General features: G+C 39.6%; 1 protein-coding gene across 1 annotated transcript in view; it reads right to left on the bottom strand.

Annotated features, from left to right (window-relative positions):
* PDZD8 (PDZ domain containing 8) overlaps nt 1-18,829 on the bottom strand; it is a 53,087-nt gene that overhangs the window by 14,070 nt on the left and 20,188 nt on the right. The window contains exons 2-3 of the mRNA XM_054382535.1: nt 18,112-18,234; nt 13,231-13,333 (exon numbers count right to left, since the gene is read on the bottom strand). Of these exons, the coding sequence (XP_054238510.1) occupies nt 13,231-13,333; nt 18,112-18,234 (226 nt within the window). The remainder of the gene's footprint in view (nt 1-13,230; nt 13,334-18,111; nt 18,235-18,829) is intronic.

The following is an 18,829-nucleotide window of genomic DNA, read 5'->3' as shown; positions in this document are numbered from 1 at the left end:
TAAATCTTTGCATTAGCTACAGTCCCAAACTAACAGTCATGATACACTAAATACTCAAGATAAACAGCAACAATATTCAGCGAAGGGGACTACAGGACATGGTAGGGGAAGGGGTGAAGCAATAGATAGTGAAGAAGCATCCTCCCTGCCTGTACAGCCCACTCATTCACGTTTCCATGCCGTTTTGTAGAAGGCATTGTTTTAAAGTGTTTCTGGCCAACTGATAGACACTAGCTGCCTGCTCCTTCAGTCTCAACTGCTCTTCTTCCTGTATATGAAATGTATGATACCTACAGATAAAAGATGCAAATGTTGTGTCTTAAGTAATAGTTGGCTAATCATTGCTCTCCGATTTTGGATTGATGCTGCTGGCTCAACAGAAAACCCATATTTAAAAACAAACAAACAAACAATTTATTCTATTTGCAATAGAATTTATACTCATAGAATGGGTTGGAAGGGACCTCCAAAGTTCATGCACTTGGCAATATGTGATGCATGAAGCTTACCTAGCAATTTGTAGAACTGCCTGACACCAGCCACCAAGAAGTACATGGCAAGGAAAAAAAAAAAAAAAACCCAACTAAAATCTAACTTGAAGAATTCCTTTCAGGAGTAGGTAAAGTTATTCTATTCTCCAATAAAATTTTAAAATAGACCAAGAGCCCAGCTTCAACATCAAAGTTTTCTTTTCTGATTTGATGTAGACAGAAGAAGGAATTGGCTCTCATGTTCTGCAAGTGCTTTGCTGAGGAGTCCCAGGATACAATCAGTCAAGCCTTATTACATAGCATCTTTCCCTAAACTGGTCTTCCTACAGCTGCAGTAACATTCCTTGCTTCTCTTCCACTGCAGCTTTAAAATATTTATTTCAGCATGTGAAGACTTATACAGTATCTTGGGGGGTTGGCAAGATCAAAAAAGTTCTCTTTGCTCCAGTAAATTGTTTTTTGAACGTGCAGAGAAGAATGTACTCTGTCCAGGACACATTTCCATTGCCTTTATAGGTTTTGACTTCCAGCTGTCAAAACAAATCCAGAAATGAAACTAATCTCTGTAAAAGTAAATTGTGTGACCTTAGCTAGAAGCAGATTCTTTACTGTATGGTAAATCTCATTTACTTTCATTCCAATTATTAGACATGAGAGAATATTGCTCTAATGACCTTTTACAAAATTACTTCCTCCTAGGAGCTATTTTTAAAGATCAGGAATTAATTACAATTCTTGGTTAGCCCTACCATATGTAATCAAGACTGTGGTTCCTCATGCACTTCAGTGCATCAGCTGGCAAGAACCTGAATGTCTTTGCACACGATGGTGGCCAAAAGTTCATCCTACTTACTACAAATCTATTTTTACAATATATGTTACCTTCAGAGTGGCTTCCAATACCTAAAGCTATTGAAAAGAAAAGTAGCAGAAACAGAAACAATTCCCAGATGTGGCAAAAAAATTTCTTCCAAAAAAACCCTCCAACATTATTTGCTCAAATAGTTTTTGCCTGGAATAAAAATCCATCATAGATACTTCTGTGGTTTGGCTTAAGCATCCATTGTAGCCAGACTGCAGAGGCTTAATAAGCAAAGCAAAAATAATAGACATTATTTTCCCTCTCCAATAAGTCTGTAAGCTGAGCCATAGATAGCCTTGATACAACTTCATTGCAGAGTTTTCAGGCTAAAACTGCCTCCAGCAAAGAAATTTTACTCCACCTGAAACCATCCCCATACAAACAGCCCTAGACTGGTCTCAAAACTAAATCACTCTTTTTATTAATTGTTTTTATTTAAGCAGTTGAAATTAGTGCAAACTACTGTCCTCCCTTCCTGCGTATATAGTCTGTCACCTATTACTTAGAGAGGAAAATACTAAAACTGGAAGTAAGAGACTTAACACCAAGCATTACCTGGCTGCCAAGGTCCCTCAGAACAGGGTCCTGAGCAGTCTGGGTCACCTTAGCCCTGACCTGGGTGGAGTTGGGACCAGATTACCTGCAGAGGTCCATTCCATTCTGAATTACACTGTAGCCAAAAACCTTGTCCAGATATCACTTCAATCTTGTTTGAAATTCTGCACAGTTATATAGATATTAATGAAGAAATGCTTGAAATTGAGCCAGTTTTTCTGCAGAAGCCATTTGGCTAACGTTGCCGATAGAAACTCCCAGGAAAGCTGTACTGTAAGGTACATTCATCAGGTATTTTAAAGATGCCACACTAGCCAAATATTTCCAGCTCCTCTACTTCCTTGACCTTACTACTCCTACAACTTTGTTGGCAATACTGTTCTTGTTAGCCACCCTCTGCTTTATGCAGCTACTCATCATCACACATGGTCCCCCTGCACCAAGCTAATAAGTCATTATTTGCTCTCCCTCACTGCCATGCCTGCTGTCTCATTTAATAATTAACAGGTACTACATCTCTAAGTGCTTCTTAGAGAACTGGTTTGGTTAAGTAATACACTTCCTAGCACCTAAGGTACTTTCCTGGAAGCTTTCAAAGAAATTCCAGCTAACTGAAGTCTGTCTTGAGGATTAGGGGACTTGAGCATCTCCCCCTGTGAAGAGAGACTGAGAGCCCTGGGGCTGTTTAGTCTGGAGAAGAGAAGACTGAGAGGGGATCTGATCAATGTCTGTCAATATCTGAGGAGTGGGTATCACTGGAGAGGGAGAGTGGAGAGGGACTACCTCTTCGCAGTGGTGTGCACTAATAAGACAAGAAACAACAGTTTCAAGCTTGAACATAGAAGATTTCACCTCAACATGAGGAGAAACTTCCTTACAGTGAGGGTGACAGAGCCCTGGAACAAGCTGCCCAGGGGGGTTGTGGAGTCTCCTTCTCTGAAGGCTTTCCAACCCCACCTGGATGTATTCCTGTGCAGACTACCCTAAGTGATCCTGCTCTGGCAGGGGCGTTGGACCTGATGATCTCTGGAGGTCCCTTCCAACCTCTAATACACTGTGACACTGTGAGCACCTTATTTTACCTTGCTAACTAGCAAGCCTCTTGCTGTGACCTTCCCAAGCTCCCACACTGGACATAGTGCAGTTATTTCCCTCCTAACACATCTTACCTAGGTGGAAAGCCTTCCTCAGGGAAAAAGTGCATGTCTGCAATTCAGGCATATTCATATTAGCCTTGAAACAGTAAAAATCAACCCTACCAATCAACCAAATCAACCTCTCCTTTACTTTCCTGTACTTTAACAGGACAGCACAACCCCAAAAAACCAACCCAAGCCTCAGGAGCACCCTCAAAATTCTTATCTCCTCAATGCTCAGCACTTGACTTCACCTCTCCAAAGTAAAGCAACAAAGTAAAGAAACGAAGCACCTAAAAATGGAAACAGATAACGTAAGTAGAGATCTGAAGATACTTTTAGTTGAGAGTTTCATAATTCAAAGTTTATTTCTCTTACCAAAATTTTAACAGAGGCAGCTTTTTAGCAGCCTGCATTAAGGGGAATGCTCCATTTTCTGATGATGTTTCATGGCTGATTACTTCCAATTAGTAGGTGTCCCCTGCAGAGCATTGCTCTGCTATATCTAACCTTAATACACTGCAATGACCTTTTAAAGTAATTTCACTTATATAATGGGAAGCAATAATTCCATTTTTGATCCCCAAAGCTTTTCCAGGGCAGCTGCAATGCTGCCCACCTGTCTTATTTGTATCTGCCATCATTACACAGCATTTGGAGACCATGCACTGCATTTGTACAAGCAATATTTTCTAATGCAATATTTTAATTGCTTAAAAGTATTCTTAAAATGCTTGGTCATCCTGAAGAAGCAGCAGCAAGATGAATCACTTATCCTGTACTAATAATTACATTCACATGTACACTTTTGCCCACAAAGCAAAGACATTGAACAGCCACAGCAAGTAGTGAAAACACTAATGACAACAGAGATACTCTGTTCTCATTCACCCTGTTGCCTCCAGATATTCAGTTCACAAAATCACAGAATGTTAGGGGCTAGAAGGGACCTTGAAAGATCATCCAGACCAGTATCACCTATACCAGATCACAAAGGAATGCATCCAGGTGGGTTTTGAATATCTCTAGAGTAGGAGACTCCACAACTCCCCTGGGCAGCCTGTTCCAGCCACAGTGAAAAAATGTTTCCTCCTGTTGCCATGGAACTTCCTATGCCTCAGCCTCCACCCACTGCCCCTTGTGCTGTCATTGGGCATCACCCAGCAGAGCCTGGCTCCAGCCTCTTGGCACTCATCCTTTACATATTTATAAACACAAATGAGGTCACCCCTCAGAGGCTTCTCTTCCAAGCTAAAGAGCTCCCTCAGAATCTCTTCATAAGGAAGATGTTCCACTCCCTTAATTGTCTTTGTGGCTCTGCATTGGACTCCTTCAAGCAGTTCCCTGAGGTCCTTCTTGAACTGAGGGGCCCAGAACTGCACACAATATTCCAGATGCATCCTCACCAGAGCAGAGTACAGGGGGAAGAGAACCTCTCTCAACCTACTAACCACAGCCCTTCTAATCCATCCCAGAATGGCATTAGCCTTGCTGGCCAAAAAAGCACATTGCTGGCTCATGGCCAACCTTCCATCCATTAGGACCCCCAGGTCCTTCTCCCTTTCACTGCTCTTGAGCAGGTCAGTCCCCAACCTGTACTGGTCCATGGGATTGTTCTTTCACAGGTGCAAGACTCCACACTTACCCTTATTGAATTTCATTCAATTTCTCCCTAAGTCTCCAGCCTAAGTCTTGCTGACTGGCAGCACAACCCTCCTGTGTCAGCCACCCCACTCAGTTTTGTGTCATCAGCAAATCTGCTGACAGTGCACTTGGTGCCCTCATCCAGGTCATTGATGAATATATGTACTGATTCCACCCTGCTAGCCATGTAAGAGACTTCTAACAAACACCTAATTTCTGCTTCAGACTGTGATTGAAGGGGGAGAATGGAAGAAAAAAAGAAAGTAATTTTGAGATACTGTTCAGTTAAACAGTTCCAGCATTTCAGGAAGGTTAAGACATGGCATGTAACAACACTGCATTCCCCTGAAGCTCAGAATCTGAACTACTTAACTCATGTGACTTCATAAAAATTGCAACACTACATAGGGTTGTACTCAGAATAAAGGAATTCTTCCCACAAAATTAAAGGCTTCCTTTGCAGTCACTTCATTTTTTATAGCTGTATTTTGACAACTGAACCACAAAACTTAAGGCCATGTATGAAAGTTAATTTCCTTCTCATTGAATGACATCAAATACCTACATTAAAGAACCATGAGTTCATTAGTTAAATCATCAGTACTAATTATTAGAATACTACAAGATGGGAAAGGAAGCCAAACTATAAACAAATGAGAATGTAAACTGCTTCTTTTCCCAAAAGGGGTTGTGGATCTCTGGGTTCAAGGCAAATTCCTCCCCTTCCACTCCAGTCTGAGCTGCTGACTCATCTGGCCATACAACTTTGCAAGATGTAACAGAATAATTGAAAAAGTCATTGGAGAAATACACCAAATAACCCAGAAACCACTTTGTTTACTCTGGTCAATAAAACACTGTTCTCTCCCTTACAACAGGTCATGCTGTTTATACAAAGTTAGCTTTCATGCACCAACCATCTATTTATTTAGCAAGATCAGCTATCACTTTAAGCCAATTTCCTTGCAAATGAGAAACACAGCTGCTCTAAAACCTACTTAAGACCCCTTCCTGCATCCAATATTTGGCCATTCAGCAAAACAGATGACAAGTATAATACATACCAAAAAAAAAAAGTCATCACCACATCTAGTGACACACTACACCAGTGCCCATCCTACCTTTCATAAGCATCTTTAAGTAACAGATATAACATTTACTTCACAGTTTTAAATTTCCTTTCAAATACAAAGTTTTATGTTAAAAAGCATGACAAGGAAATCTTACAATTGGTATCCAAACTGGGTACCAGCAGGAGAACAGAGCAGAGAGGCAGGTAAAAGGTAACTCAAGGAATCTGTACTACAGGTTAGTTGTAACATGGGTAACCTTCAAAGAAAAAAAAAAAAAAAACAACAAACACTATAAAATAATTAAAGAGAAAAATGAATCTTGTTTCAGCTTTGTAAGACACATTAAAAGAACAGAAATAATCCCTCAGCAAGCAAGATTGCCCTAGAACAAACAGCTAAAGAGGCCTTACAGAGGTGAATTCACTCAACACAGCCATGCAAAAGGCTTGTGCCCCTTTTGTGACTCTGATGAATCAGGAGGTCACTACCATGCTCTCACAGAGTCCAACACCCTGAGAAGTACCAGCCTGGAAGACTAACTGAACAGACAGCATCACTAACAGCACCTGCAATACAGCTCTAGTTATAAAATCTAATGGAGATCTAGACTGGAATTAAGTAGCTTCAAAACTTATTTCAGTACACAATTATCTGGCTGCAGAAGAACTTCTCTTCCTAACTGAGTACTATGCATGAGTTCTCCTGGCAGCTCTTAGAGTTGGGGATGGGGAAACAGAAGTATACACAGAGCATTAAGCCCTGCCCACTAAGGATTCTTCTCACTCAAGTTACTTTATTCATTAATCTTTTCATCTGCTATTTTAAATTTGAAACATAGCAAGTCAGGTTCATGGCAAGCACTCCAGTGGAGACTGGGAAGGGTCACAACTTCAAGCTTGGGTATAAGACTGAGAGACTGAGATCCCAGGGGCTATTTAGTCTTGAGAAGACTGAGAGGGGATGTGATCAATGTCTATCAATATCTGAGGGGTGGGTGTCAAGTGGAGGGGGCCAGGCTCTTTTCAGTGGTGCACAGTGATAAGACAAGGAACAATGGATACAAACTTGAACATAGAAGATTTCAGCTCAACATGAAGAGAAACTTCTTTCCAGTGAGGGTGACAGAGCCCTGGAACAGGCTGCCCAGGGGAGTTGTGGAGTCTCCTTCTCTGGAGACTTTCCAAACCCACCTGGATGCATTCCTGTGCAGCCTACCCTAAGTGATGCTGCTCTGGCAGGGGGGTTGGACCTGATGATCTCTTGAGGTCCCTTCCAACCTCTGATATACTGTGAGACTGGGATATAAGGAGAAAGTAAGGACACATAAAGGGGAGCTACAGACTTGGTTGCCCATGATTCATTTAGTCTGCTGCCAAATGCAGAAGTGTATCAAGCTCTGCTTTCTGCCTGTCCCAGGTGAGGAAATGTATGCCCAAGGATAGCTTCTCAATGACTTATAAGCAGGAAACAAGTATCAGGTCAGACTGACCAAAGCCATGATATCTAGTTCTTAAAAAAGAAAAAAAAACCCAAACCCTATCTGAACATACATACATTCAAAAAAATTAAAAAGTCAGTGGGGGATTTGGTGCTTGTTTGGATTTTTTTTGGAGGTTGGTTTGTTTTTTCCTCCAATGTTCACACTCAGACCCTGAGCAGTAAAGAACTACAGTGCATTTTCCAGAGGAAGTCTCTCATTAAGTCAGAGAAAAGCCTTCCAAAGCCCCAAGTCAAAAAGCTTAAAATGTTTAGGATGAGACACACACACACAAAAAAATCCTGGTGGCCTTCAAGTTTATTTGAAAGATGGATTACAGAATATTATGTAAAGCACAGATCTCAGAACTATTCCCCATTGTATTTACAAATATTATCAACTTGTACAAGATGATGAATTTTCATAAAAAGTGACATTTCCAAAAAAGCTTCTCTTGCTTTAATCCTCCTCCTTCCTTCTGACAGGATTAAATGCTGAAATGGCAGGCTGTTAAATAAGCAGACTGAAATGCCAGCTGTGAGGTGGTTTAACTCCACGTATTTACAAATTAATGTTTCACAGTTGCTTTCAGTTTTGACATTCTAGTTCAGTATCTTCAGGCAACTCATTTCAGAAGGTGCTGGATTTAATTTGTGTTGTTTCTCACTTTGCATTCGTATGTTATGGTACTGGAATACCTTTAGGTTTCCCTTAATCCTTGATAAAGGAAAATTAGTTTTATGAAAGGCTGAGAAATATTGCTTTGTTTTTATAAACAGGTACCGACCAGCCTGCCTGCAGCAATTTCATGGTTACCATTAAATTCACCTATAAAAAGCCACATCCATCAAGATAAGGGGCCAGACTCTTTTTCAGTGGTGCCCAGTGACAGGAGAAGGGCTGACAGGCACAAATAAGAACACAGGAGGTTCCATCTGAACATGAAGGAAAGCTCCTTTGAGTGTGACACAGGAATAGGCTGCCCAGAGAGATTCCAAACCCCCCAGACATGATCCTGGGCAAGCTGCTCCAGGTGACCCTGCTTAAGTAGGGGGGGTGACTAGACCAGATGATCTCCAGAGGTTCCTTTCAACCCACACCATTCTGGTTCTGCAATGACTTCACCACCCAAAGAAGTGGGGATTGTGGCCTATATATGTGTATGTATAGAATCATAGAATGGTTTGGGTTGGAAGGGACCTACAAAGGTCATCTAGTCCAACCCTCTCTGCAGGGGCATCCCCAACTAGATCAGGTTGCTGACAAGCTTGTTGAGCCTCAGCTTGAGTATCTCCAGGGATGAGGCCTCAACTACCTCCCTTGGCAACCTGTTCCAGTGTTCCACATACACAAATTCAGAGTGTAATACTGAAAGACTGCATCACTGGTCTCCCCCTTCAGTTACTCCAGTGCTCATCACAGAATGAACTGGAGAAAACATCAAGCTGAATTCCTCTTTAGTGGTGGGATGATTTATTTTTTAGTTATTTCCCTTATTAGGTTACTTCAGAGGATATTTGTGTGCTCCTGAGACACCTGCTGCAGAAGTAATACTATAAGTGTTTTAGATGGAGATTTTACTTTGCAGACTATGAAATGGAGTTTCTGTGTTGCTAAAGTTTGTATTTACAGAAGGACTAAAAAAAAAAACAAACAAAAAACCCAACAATAAAAAGCCTAGCACTTACTACCTTTAGGAATACAAAACTGTAGCTTCTCCCATAGTACCACCTCAGACAATGTATTACTTTAAATTAGAATTTAAAGGTGTTTCCTCCTATTGCTCTTAGATTATCTAACAATTATTTAAAGATCAATAACAATTCTCTTGTGCTCCTGAATTTCTAGTCAAAAGAGGAAAACTTAAGAGAAACCATGGAATGGAGGCACTTTGTTTTGCAGTTGAGCACCTCTCCCCCATTACTTTACATACATCAAGTTACTTACATTCCTGTGCAACAAACAAAACAAACCATCTGGAGTCTGTACATGCTTCATGGGTATAAGAGTATCACAAGATACAAACCTATTTGCAATCATTTCTATAACTTGCAGAAAACTAATCTGTCAAAAAAAATCAGTACCTAAAGAAAGGCAAAGGGACTACCAAGATATGCAGAGCAGTTCATAAGGAACAAGATTCTCATCTCAATGCCCCCTCCCTGGAGGTGTTCAAGGCCAGGCTGGATGAGGCCTTGAGCAGCCTGGTCTAGTGGAAGGTGACCCTATCAATGCCATGGGGGTTGGGAACTAGATGATCTTTAAAGTTCCTTCCAACCCAAACCATTCTACGAATCTATTCTATGAATATACTTTTGATTCATTCCTCTCTGCAGTGCTGGAACAAGGGGGAAGTTCCACAATGCCTGCCACACTCAGCAGTCAAGGCACTGCAGAGTCAATGTAAGGGGTAATTAGAATTACAAAACCACCTCAAGTCTCTGTTGTTGATACTTCAAGATCAAGTCTATGTCCATTTTCCTGTCCCTTTTTAAAAAGGTACATAATTTTTGCCTTTTATTCATAGAAAAACTTCAGATTCAGCTGAAAAGTTCTGTTATTCTTTCACAGCACTGTACATGAAGTGCTGGCACAGGTAAAGTCAGCAGGAAGATTCTCATCAAGTGTAATAAAGCTGGGCTCCACTCTGTTCCAAAGAAAACCAGAACAATTCTCTTTGTAAAAAAAAAAAAAACAACAACAAAAAAAACAAGCTGTGTTGCTGACACTTCAGTAGCCACAGCAATTCACATTTATGACACACACAGTCTCCATTCAATATCTACAAACATCTACCTAATTATTCAGCCACAGAACACCTGTCTAGCAATCTGAAGCTGCCAACACTAATTATGCATGGATAGGGTGGAATAATTAAGTTTTACATAGCAATGCAGTGATGAATGTGAATTCCAGCAGCATGTACTACTAATTAAGATATTTAAGAATGTTTACATGTGTCACATGGGAATGTGTGCCAAATCACCTCCTGGAATTCTTACTGGTATTTCAGATTGATTTGATAAACAGAAACCTCAGACCCCTTTGTATCAGACACTAACACAGCACTGTTTTCAAAACCAATTCTGACACCTCCTAATATTCCCAGAAATAATGGGATCAGATTAAAAAGTCACACTACAATTCATTATGAAGTATTAAACCTGTCTCAGCTTTTATCACTGCTATTAACATAATCAAAATGAAAATGCCAGGAAGTAGAGAAAGTTATGAGAATTTTCCTCAGGAGCATTGTACAACAGCCTGAATCAAAGGATGTCTTGTCAGGCCTGTGGGAGACTCCTATCAATTAAACACTTCTTGCTGCTTTTCACTTCCATTTAAGCCTAACCATTTCTCCTCCATAGTTTCTAAAGCTGTTTTTCATGCTAACAACTTCTTCACCTTAAATAGTTATCCTACATGTGGGCATTAAAAGAAGGGTTTAATATTAGAAAGAGATTAAGTATTTCTGCTTTATGGTCAACACTGCATTAGAACTAAAAATCACAGTTAAAGGTAGAAGTAATCTTTTTCTGGAAATAACTCACTATAACAACTTATGTATTCACACAGTTACAATTCCTGAGAAAAACAACTTAAAGTCCAGTGTTAAGTGTGGTAGAAACACCTCTTTTGTTGAGGATCTCTGGCAATACTCAAAGCCACCCAGTGCCATGTCCTAACACTCTGTAACTTAACTTGCATATTTAAACTGATGCATTAAGGAAAAAGATATAGAATCATAGAATGGTCTGGGTTGGGAGGGACCTCCAAAGGTCATCCAGTCCAAGCCCCTCTGCAGTCAGCAGGGACATCCTCAACTAGATCAGGTTGCACATAGCCCTGTCGAGCCTCACCTTGAATATCTCCAGGGATAGGGCCCCAACATGTTTCACTGTTCCACCACCCTTGTTCCTAACATCCAATCTAAATCTGCTCTTCTGTAGTTTGAAGCCACTGCCCCTTGTCCTATCACCACAGGTCTTTGTAAGCAGTGTCTCTCTATCCTTGTAGCCCCCTTCAGGTACTGGAAGGTTGCTATTAGGTCTCCCCAGAGCCTCCTCTTCTCCAGGCTGAACACCCCCAGCTCCTTCAGTCTGTCCTTGTAGCAGAGGTGCTCCAGCCCTCTGATCATTCTCATGGCCCTCCTCTGGACCCGCTCCATCCATGGTCTCACTACATCTGTTGAACATAAGCTGAGAAGCAAAAAGTAGTTCTGCAAGGTGCTAATTTTCAGTTTCCATCACATTAAAGTTTTCAAAAGCAGCATCTTAAAATTAGGCTGCATATCTAGTGGGGCCTGAAGTTCAGAGTGGTTGACTACAGTGAATTTTTCATACTGACAGCAGAGGTGGAGATGCAGCAACTGAGATCAAGGAGCCTGCTGGCTCTCAGGCAGTGTTTGCACAATGCCTAATGAAGCACTGCAACACAGATGCATAGAAAGCCCTTCTGTATATTGCAGGCCAAACTTCCAAAAGCTTAGGAAGTTTTAGAAACCTGCCATTTCATGTTAGATGCTGAAACAGAAGATGAGTTCCTGAGAGTCTCACCCAGATTACTTTTTCTGCAGTTTTAGAAAGGAGCCAGCCATTCCACTCTGCATCAGTTTAGTCCTACTGCCATCTGCTGTCACAAACACACCAGTGCCATGCTGTCTGCAGTGGGCTTTCTTTCCTCTTTTGTTAATGGAGGAGAATATATCTCAACATTGCCACTCAGAGTTATCTGAAAAGAAGTGTAACTGTTGATCACTGTACTACCACCTCCATTGCTAGAGCACCAAACCTGCAGCTCCATCTATGGTGTCATACACAGCTTATCCCAACAAAAGGCTCACTCCTGTGAGTAAGTATTAGCAGGATCAGGTCCAGATGCCAAAGTTGTTTGGGTGCTCTGTTGTTTTTTTTTTTTTTGGTTAGTTGGGTTTTTTCTACTACATAGTAAGCTGAAAACAAGTATCATAGCATTTGTCATAAGGAGGAGTTTTAAAAACAATACAAAGTGGAACTTAACTGCAGAAACTGAATGAGATGCTGAAGTTCTGGATTCTTGCTGCTCCAGTGGAAAAATGATGCTGGTCTCCAAACACAACTCCAGACAGATACAAAGACACAAAGCTTAAACAAGTGCACTCAGACAGCAGAAGGTAGAGTGCAGGACATAGATTTTTGTTTCAATTGTTTCTTTGCATGAAACCAATTGTTAACATAAAGTCCTTTAAACCTTCTGGTTCTTTTTCTTTTTCCCAATAAGCATAAGCCCAATTCAATTTGCTGACTACACAATATCACTCTAATGTGAACCTGCAAGGCTCTTCCATACATTGTACCTCTTATTTGAAGGAGCAAAAAGAAAGGTAGCCCTCATCTTCACACACACAGAAAGAAATGCAATTTGCATGCCCTATGCTGCTAAACTCCAGTATGATAATTAGTAAAAGACTAACTCATAATACCACCAACACCACTAACTTCTATATTTGCAGATATTTGTTCCAGTATTTTTCTTAGCAGATGGTAGGACCCATATGTTCTAAAAAAAAAAAAAAAAAAAAAAGTCTGTGGCCATTGCCTGCATGAGCACAAAATGCTGAGGGGTAAAGGAGGAAGTCGGTCCTGAGAGCTACCTCTGATCCCACATGTCTTCACCACTCACACCAGAAGGGAATACACACTACTGCTCAGGTGAATCTTACTGTTCTCCAAACATTGCCCCACCCAAATATAACATGCATTTTACAGTCTTATTTGGTTTAATCCAGGTGGACAGTTGACAATGTATGATATCTTCAAGCACAGCTGTGATAACTGAATGATTTTATTCACATTCATCAATCTGGCAGGGAAATACTTTGGATTAAAATACAAATAACTGCTCTGTTAGGTTTTGTGGCTTTTTGGTTTTATCACTCCAAAGATACACTCTTCCTAGACAGTGTATTAAGAGCATAAGACACAGCAAAATGGAAAGGCTATATTTTTTTTACCGTTTTAATAGAACTTCTGGATTTTTCTTCCCAAACGTTACTGCTCAGCTCCATTGTGCAATGAACATTTGTTTCTCTTTCATAAGATCCAAATATAAGCAGCCTGAAACAGAAAAGCTTACAGTAAGAATTGGAATACTATTGCATATATGCCAGATATCACAGTAAATTCACCACTCTTGAGTGACACACTCATTATCACAATGTGTACATACAAAGAAGTCCACACAGAAAGGATTCCACAGGCTCAGCCTTCCACCAAAGGCAAGGCATTGCCACCATCTAGTGGAAGAACTCCATAAATATCAAACAGAACAATTTTCAGCTAGGGGCTTTTTTGTTTGGAGTTATTTGGGGGTTGCTTTTTCTTTTTTTTTTTTTTCTTTTTGCTTTTTCTTTTTTTTTTTTTTGCTATTGTGTTTCCCCTTTCTATTTTAAAAGTGTCCAGCTGGCAAACTTGCATTTTTCCAAACAATAACAACTTTGTTTCTTTAAAAAGCAACAAGAGTCACAAGAGTCTTTAATTCTAGTCCTAAACTTTACAATATACTGCAGGCCTTCTTGGTTCAAGAGATCATTACTGTAGATTAAAGTCACAAACAAGTAGTTTACTACTACTTATGATTTTTGTTTCACTGATCTGAGATCCTATTTGTAGCTTTTCGTAACATTGATAAACTAAAGAGTGGTTTTGCATGCAGAATACTGTTTCAGAAGGCTATATTTTGGGTAGGTATTACTATAAAAGAAAACCAAAAACCTTTTAGGTTATAGAACAGCAATAAAGCTGTGCACAGCTTATCTCACAGTAGGTGGAAGCAGATAAGTGTTACTCATTCACAACAATGATGAGATTTTAATCCCCCTTCCCAGCTTCCTTACATACATTTGACAAGGACCTTTTCTAAGCTTTCATACAAAGCATCTTATTGTGATTGTGATGCGTTGCACAGCTCTTCAGAGGATGTAGACTGAAGATGTCAGAAAAAAACACATCAATTTTCTCTGTTTTTATATTGATGTTGTTAAACAATGTTTCCAGGTTAAATGCTTATGACTGAAAAACATCCAGCCTCCCAGATGTGAAGATACCAAGTCATCATACTTTGAAAGTTAAAGCTATTGCAAACAACTTTCACCAGCAATTACAATTGGTAAAATTCAGCCTGTCCCAAGGGAAAGGCCCTCCCTGTTTTCAGCTGAGCACATGAATGCATGGCAGGGATGACAGGAGATGATAGCATTTGGGTTGGTACTCAGCCCACCTGCTTTATACAGTGCCAGTCAGCTTTGGTTCAGTGTTAGTGATCACTGTATCCTCTAAGACCATCTTCAGGTGGGAAGTTTGCATGCTCTAGTGGAACACCACAAACAGCAGCCTCATCTCCAGCAAGTGAGTTTCAGCACTCACTTGTCTAGACACTTGATTTGATTACTGTGAGCAGAAACCTCGCCTCAGAATGAAGTGATTAGGTACTGTGTCTGGACAAGACTCAGTTTCATCAGAGTGACTTGAACTGACAAACTCATGTCTTCTTTGCTTATCTTTTGGCCATCCCCAGAAAACCTCTATGGCTTTTCTGTTCTGCTTTTAGTAGCTGGTTTTGAGTAACAGGTTTCTTTCCTCAGTGTCCCACTGGTCAAGACAGCTCATTAAAGCTTTTCCACAGCTGTTAACTGGTTGCATACATTTCATTTTCTGGCCACCTAAACACACCCTGAGGGAATTTTCCAGGAGTTCTTACTGTCCCTCTAAAATACCAGCAGAGTAGCTATTTAGCTGTCTTATACTAAACAGTAAATACTGAAAAGGAAAGGAGGTACCTCAAAATAGAAATAAAACAGTTTTCAGCTACAACCATACCATAAAAGTCACAAGGAAAACAATGAGACATAAGGAGATTTCACCATACATCAGGTTGCCAACATCCAACTTGAAATATGTCACAAGACAGCAAAACTACACATTTACAATTTAGAGAGATCTTCACATTGGAGTTTGGAATTCAATCACTAATGTCAGAAAGACAAAGGGGAAAGTTTAATTGCTACCACACTTAAATTTTTGTTTTAATAATAATTCCAGTAGCACCCAAAAAGGTACTGTATTCTATCAACTACAGACAAAACCTGGCATTGTGTCACAACACACCCAAAACAACTGCATATTAAGGAGGTATCTATATCCTACACATTCAAGGCTTGTAAATCAGTATGAAAGGATGTATGGAAGGCAACTGGAAACAAAGTTTAAAAGCTCTGCTATAACTAAATCAAAGAAATGTAATTACCAACTGAGCGATTAAAATATGCATATAGGAGGTGAATTGCTATTCCTTCCCCAGTTGTAAAGTGGATGGTTCCCTGCAACAGGTGAGTGTGAAGTAAAATAGAGTGATTCAAGAGTTGCTGTGGATATGAAAATAGTTGTTGAGAACTGTCCTGATTTCCAGTGGGAGAGCTACAAGGACTCCAAGACATGAAGGATTTGTCTTCTGACAAAGAACAACAGAAGTGCATGGAGGCTGTGGTCACCTCAACTCTTGATGCAAGCCAAAAAACTTCAGCAAGTCCTTATAGTCTTCCAGAAAAAAGGCTATATAAATTTCCTACTTGGTTTTTTCCTTAAGAAATTAAGGTAATAAAAGACAATAGCATTTTTACAGCTACTGAGTTCTGTGAGGGAATTGAACTTGTACAAGAAACGTGTTTTCAACAGGTCAAATAAACATTTGCAAAATGCATTCTTTATTTACACTCAAGTTTCCATTCTTTCATTTTTTTTTCCACATGTGCAAAATACATTTTCTTTCAATACCATGACAGCAAGGAAGTGAATATGGTCAAGCCTGCAATTAGAAAAGAAGCAAGTGGAAAAAGAGCAGCTAATAGGGTTGTATAAGAATACAATGAAATTAAACTGGACATTTATAACACAAGAAGTTTGCTAAATGCTTTATCACTGTATTTCAGACCAAAGCAGAAGAAGTAGAAGGACTGTTACCAGACTAGGAGGAATAGAACATCAGCAGTCAAGAATCCTACTCCAAATTCTGGTAAGAAGTTAAAGAACAGCTACTACACTGAGAAAGAATAGAAAAACCTCCTGGGGAACTAAGAAAAACTGAAAGACACAAAGAAAAATGTTCTTCTCAGGTCCCTATGGCAGGCAGAAGTGAAAAAGCTCTGTACTTGAGCATGAAGTGCTGCACTGCAGAAGAACCATTCAGAATTGTCTCAGGCAACCTTCACAACAGCTCACATATGGTGGTGATGAAAAAAGGAAATTCTGTCATTGTTTCTTTTGCATATATTGTGTATTTCTTCTTTTACCACCCAAATCCTTTCTCTGTGTCTTTCAGCATCTACCTCATCACTATCTCCAGGTGCAGAGTAAGCAAGAATTATTTACTCACAGAGACAGCATTTGCAGTTTAGTTCAAATAAGGATGGAACATCTGGAAGATCTGAGGAATTACTATGGGGCCAGGAGTCAGACATCTAGATTGCAAGGTGTCCGTTGAGACAAAATTTTCAAGTGTGTGCCGAGAAATTCCAAGCCACATAAAACAGTTGGATTAAGTCAGACCTGAAAAGCTTAAAAGACCTGACAAGCCAGCAACTACATCCTCTTCCAGCCATCTGATAAGCATCTGTGACAGCTGAAAATACTGAGAGGTCAAGTGATGATGTCAAACTGAGCAATCTGGCTTCTAAGTGTAATGGAAAGAAATACAACGCTGCAGATACCTCGGTGATGTTACACAACCTTCCAGATTCAAGAAAGGCAGCCATTAAAAGATTACATTCCCAACCAAGAACAACTGCACACAACTCAAGGTGTTTGGCCTTCTTAATGGCCTTCTTATAATAAAAATGAACGCACTGCTGGATTGAAATTGAAGATTTCCCTTACTCAGCAAGGGTAAAGAGGAAACACTTAATAGCCAAGGAGTGCAGAGTCATTCAATATTCTTGAATCATTCACAGAAAACATAACAGAAAAATTAGGAAGACAGGTAAGCAGAAATTTTATTACAGAAAATAATCACTGCTGTGACCCACACAATTCATAGAATCTTCTGGCAATCCATGACACTAATAATCCACATCAGTACAACAAATACAATTTGAGCAGTTCAAGGCTACAGGAAAAAAATGTGCTAAGAGATCATATGGGTAATACATCAAAGAAAAGAACAGGTTAAAAAAAAAAAGTCTTGCTGAAAACCAGAGTTTAGTTCATAAAGAGTAGAACAGCACATGACTAGATCAAAGGCTAAGTACCACTTGGATAAGATCTAACATAAACCAAGAACTAAGAGGTCTGACAAAAGAGAAAACAAACAAACCAAGAGCCCACACACCTTTTCTCCAGCTATTAAGGGAGTAATTTTCTCTTCAATGAATGAAGTAGATTTCTTTCCATTATTTTGTTCAAGGCAAAGACAATAAATAATGCCTTATAAAAGTTATTTGGATTAATCTAAGGAAGACTGAGTGAAAGAATTATTTGCCTTTGCTTACAACAAAATACAATAGGATAATTACTACATTTACACTGTCCTGGAAAGAGATTCATAATTTGGTGTGCCAAACAGAGAAGCAAAACAAAACAAATAACAGGAGGTAAAGATTAGCTTTGTAACCAGGCAAAATTCAGGAGAAAGGCAAATGCATGGAGCACACACAAATATAGAAGCACCTCAGAAACTTATTGCAACTTTTTGTTTGTTTTTACTTCCAAAAAATCCAGACACAATCAGGACATGAAAGCTGCTGCTTAGTGAATGAAAACAGGCTTATAGTTACAATTACTCCAAACTTAAGACAAACAGGTACTTGCTTAGTCAAGAATAAGCAAAAGGCCACAAAACATACCTTGTACATTCAATTAATGTGACTTTTAGTCGACCTTCTGTCAACAGAATATCTTGTATAGAGAGCTCTCGATCTTCATATTCATCAGGTGGCAATACTTGACATGGAAAGAATGGCTTAAACCTGAAAAGGAGAGAAGAGATTTACCTTAACTCAAATGATGTAATTAACACTAACAAATTCTTTAAAGTAACAGAATTACAACAAATTTTTTAAAAGATTCATTGTAACTCTGTTGTATTAAAAAGAAGCAGTGCTATTCCTAGGTATTCACTGGTCAAAAGGAACAACTAGAAGCTACTAGAACTTTCTGAATGCAGAGGACTGGAGATTATTTGAGTTCTATTTACTAGTGTAGATAATTCTGTGAAAGCGGGAAGTTGATCGTATCACTGAATGTTTATTTACAATTGCAAACATGATTTAACACAAGAGCCCTTTTGCAGTAAATATCTTACCAGGTCTTTTAAGTTCCCTTACCAAAGAGTATCACAGCAGTGAAAGGCAAAAATATACCATGACCCTAAAGCATAAATTTATGCCACTGATGCATCTAGAGGACTGATACATCCTAATAAATCCTACACTTTCTCACACTGTGTGAAAAACAGTTGGTTGTTCTTTCCAGCCAGTCTCCTGGAATTAAAATAGATACAGGTGTTCTAAATATTTGCCCTTTAGCTTTATTTCCCTCATCCAGCATGTGATTCACAGGAAA

This window comes from Indicator indicator, chromosome 7, assembly GCF_027791375.1.
Source record: "Indicator indicator isolate 239-I01 chromosome 7, UM_Iind_1.1, whole genome shotgun sequence".
NCBI lineage: Eukaryota > Metazoa > Chordata > Aves > Piciformes > Indicatoridae > Indicator > Indicator indicator.
This window is presented reverse-complemented; position numbering and strand designations above follow the sequence as displayed.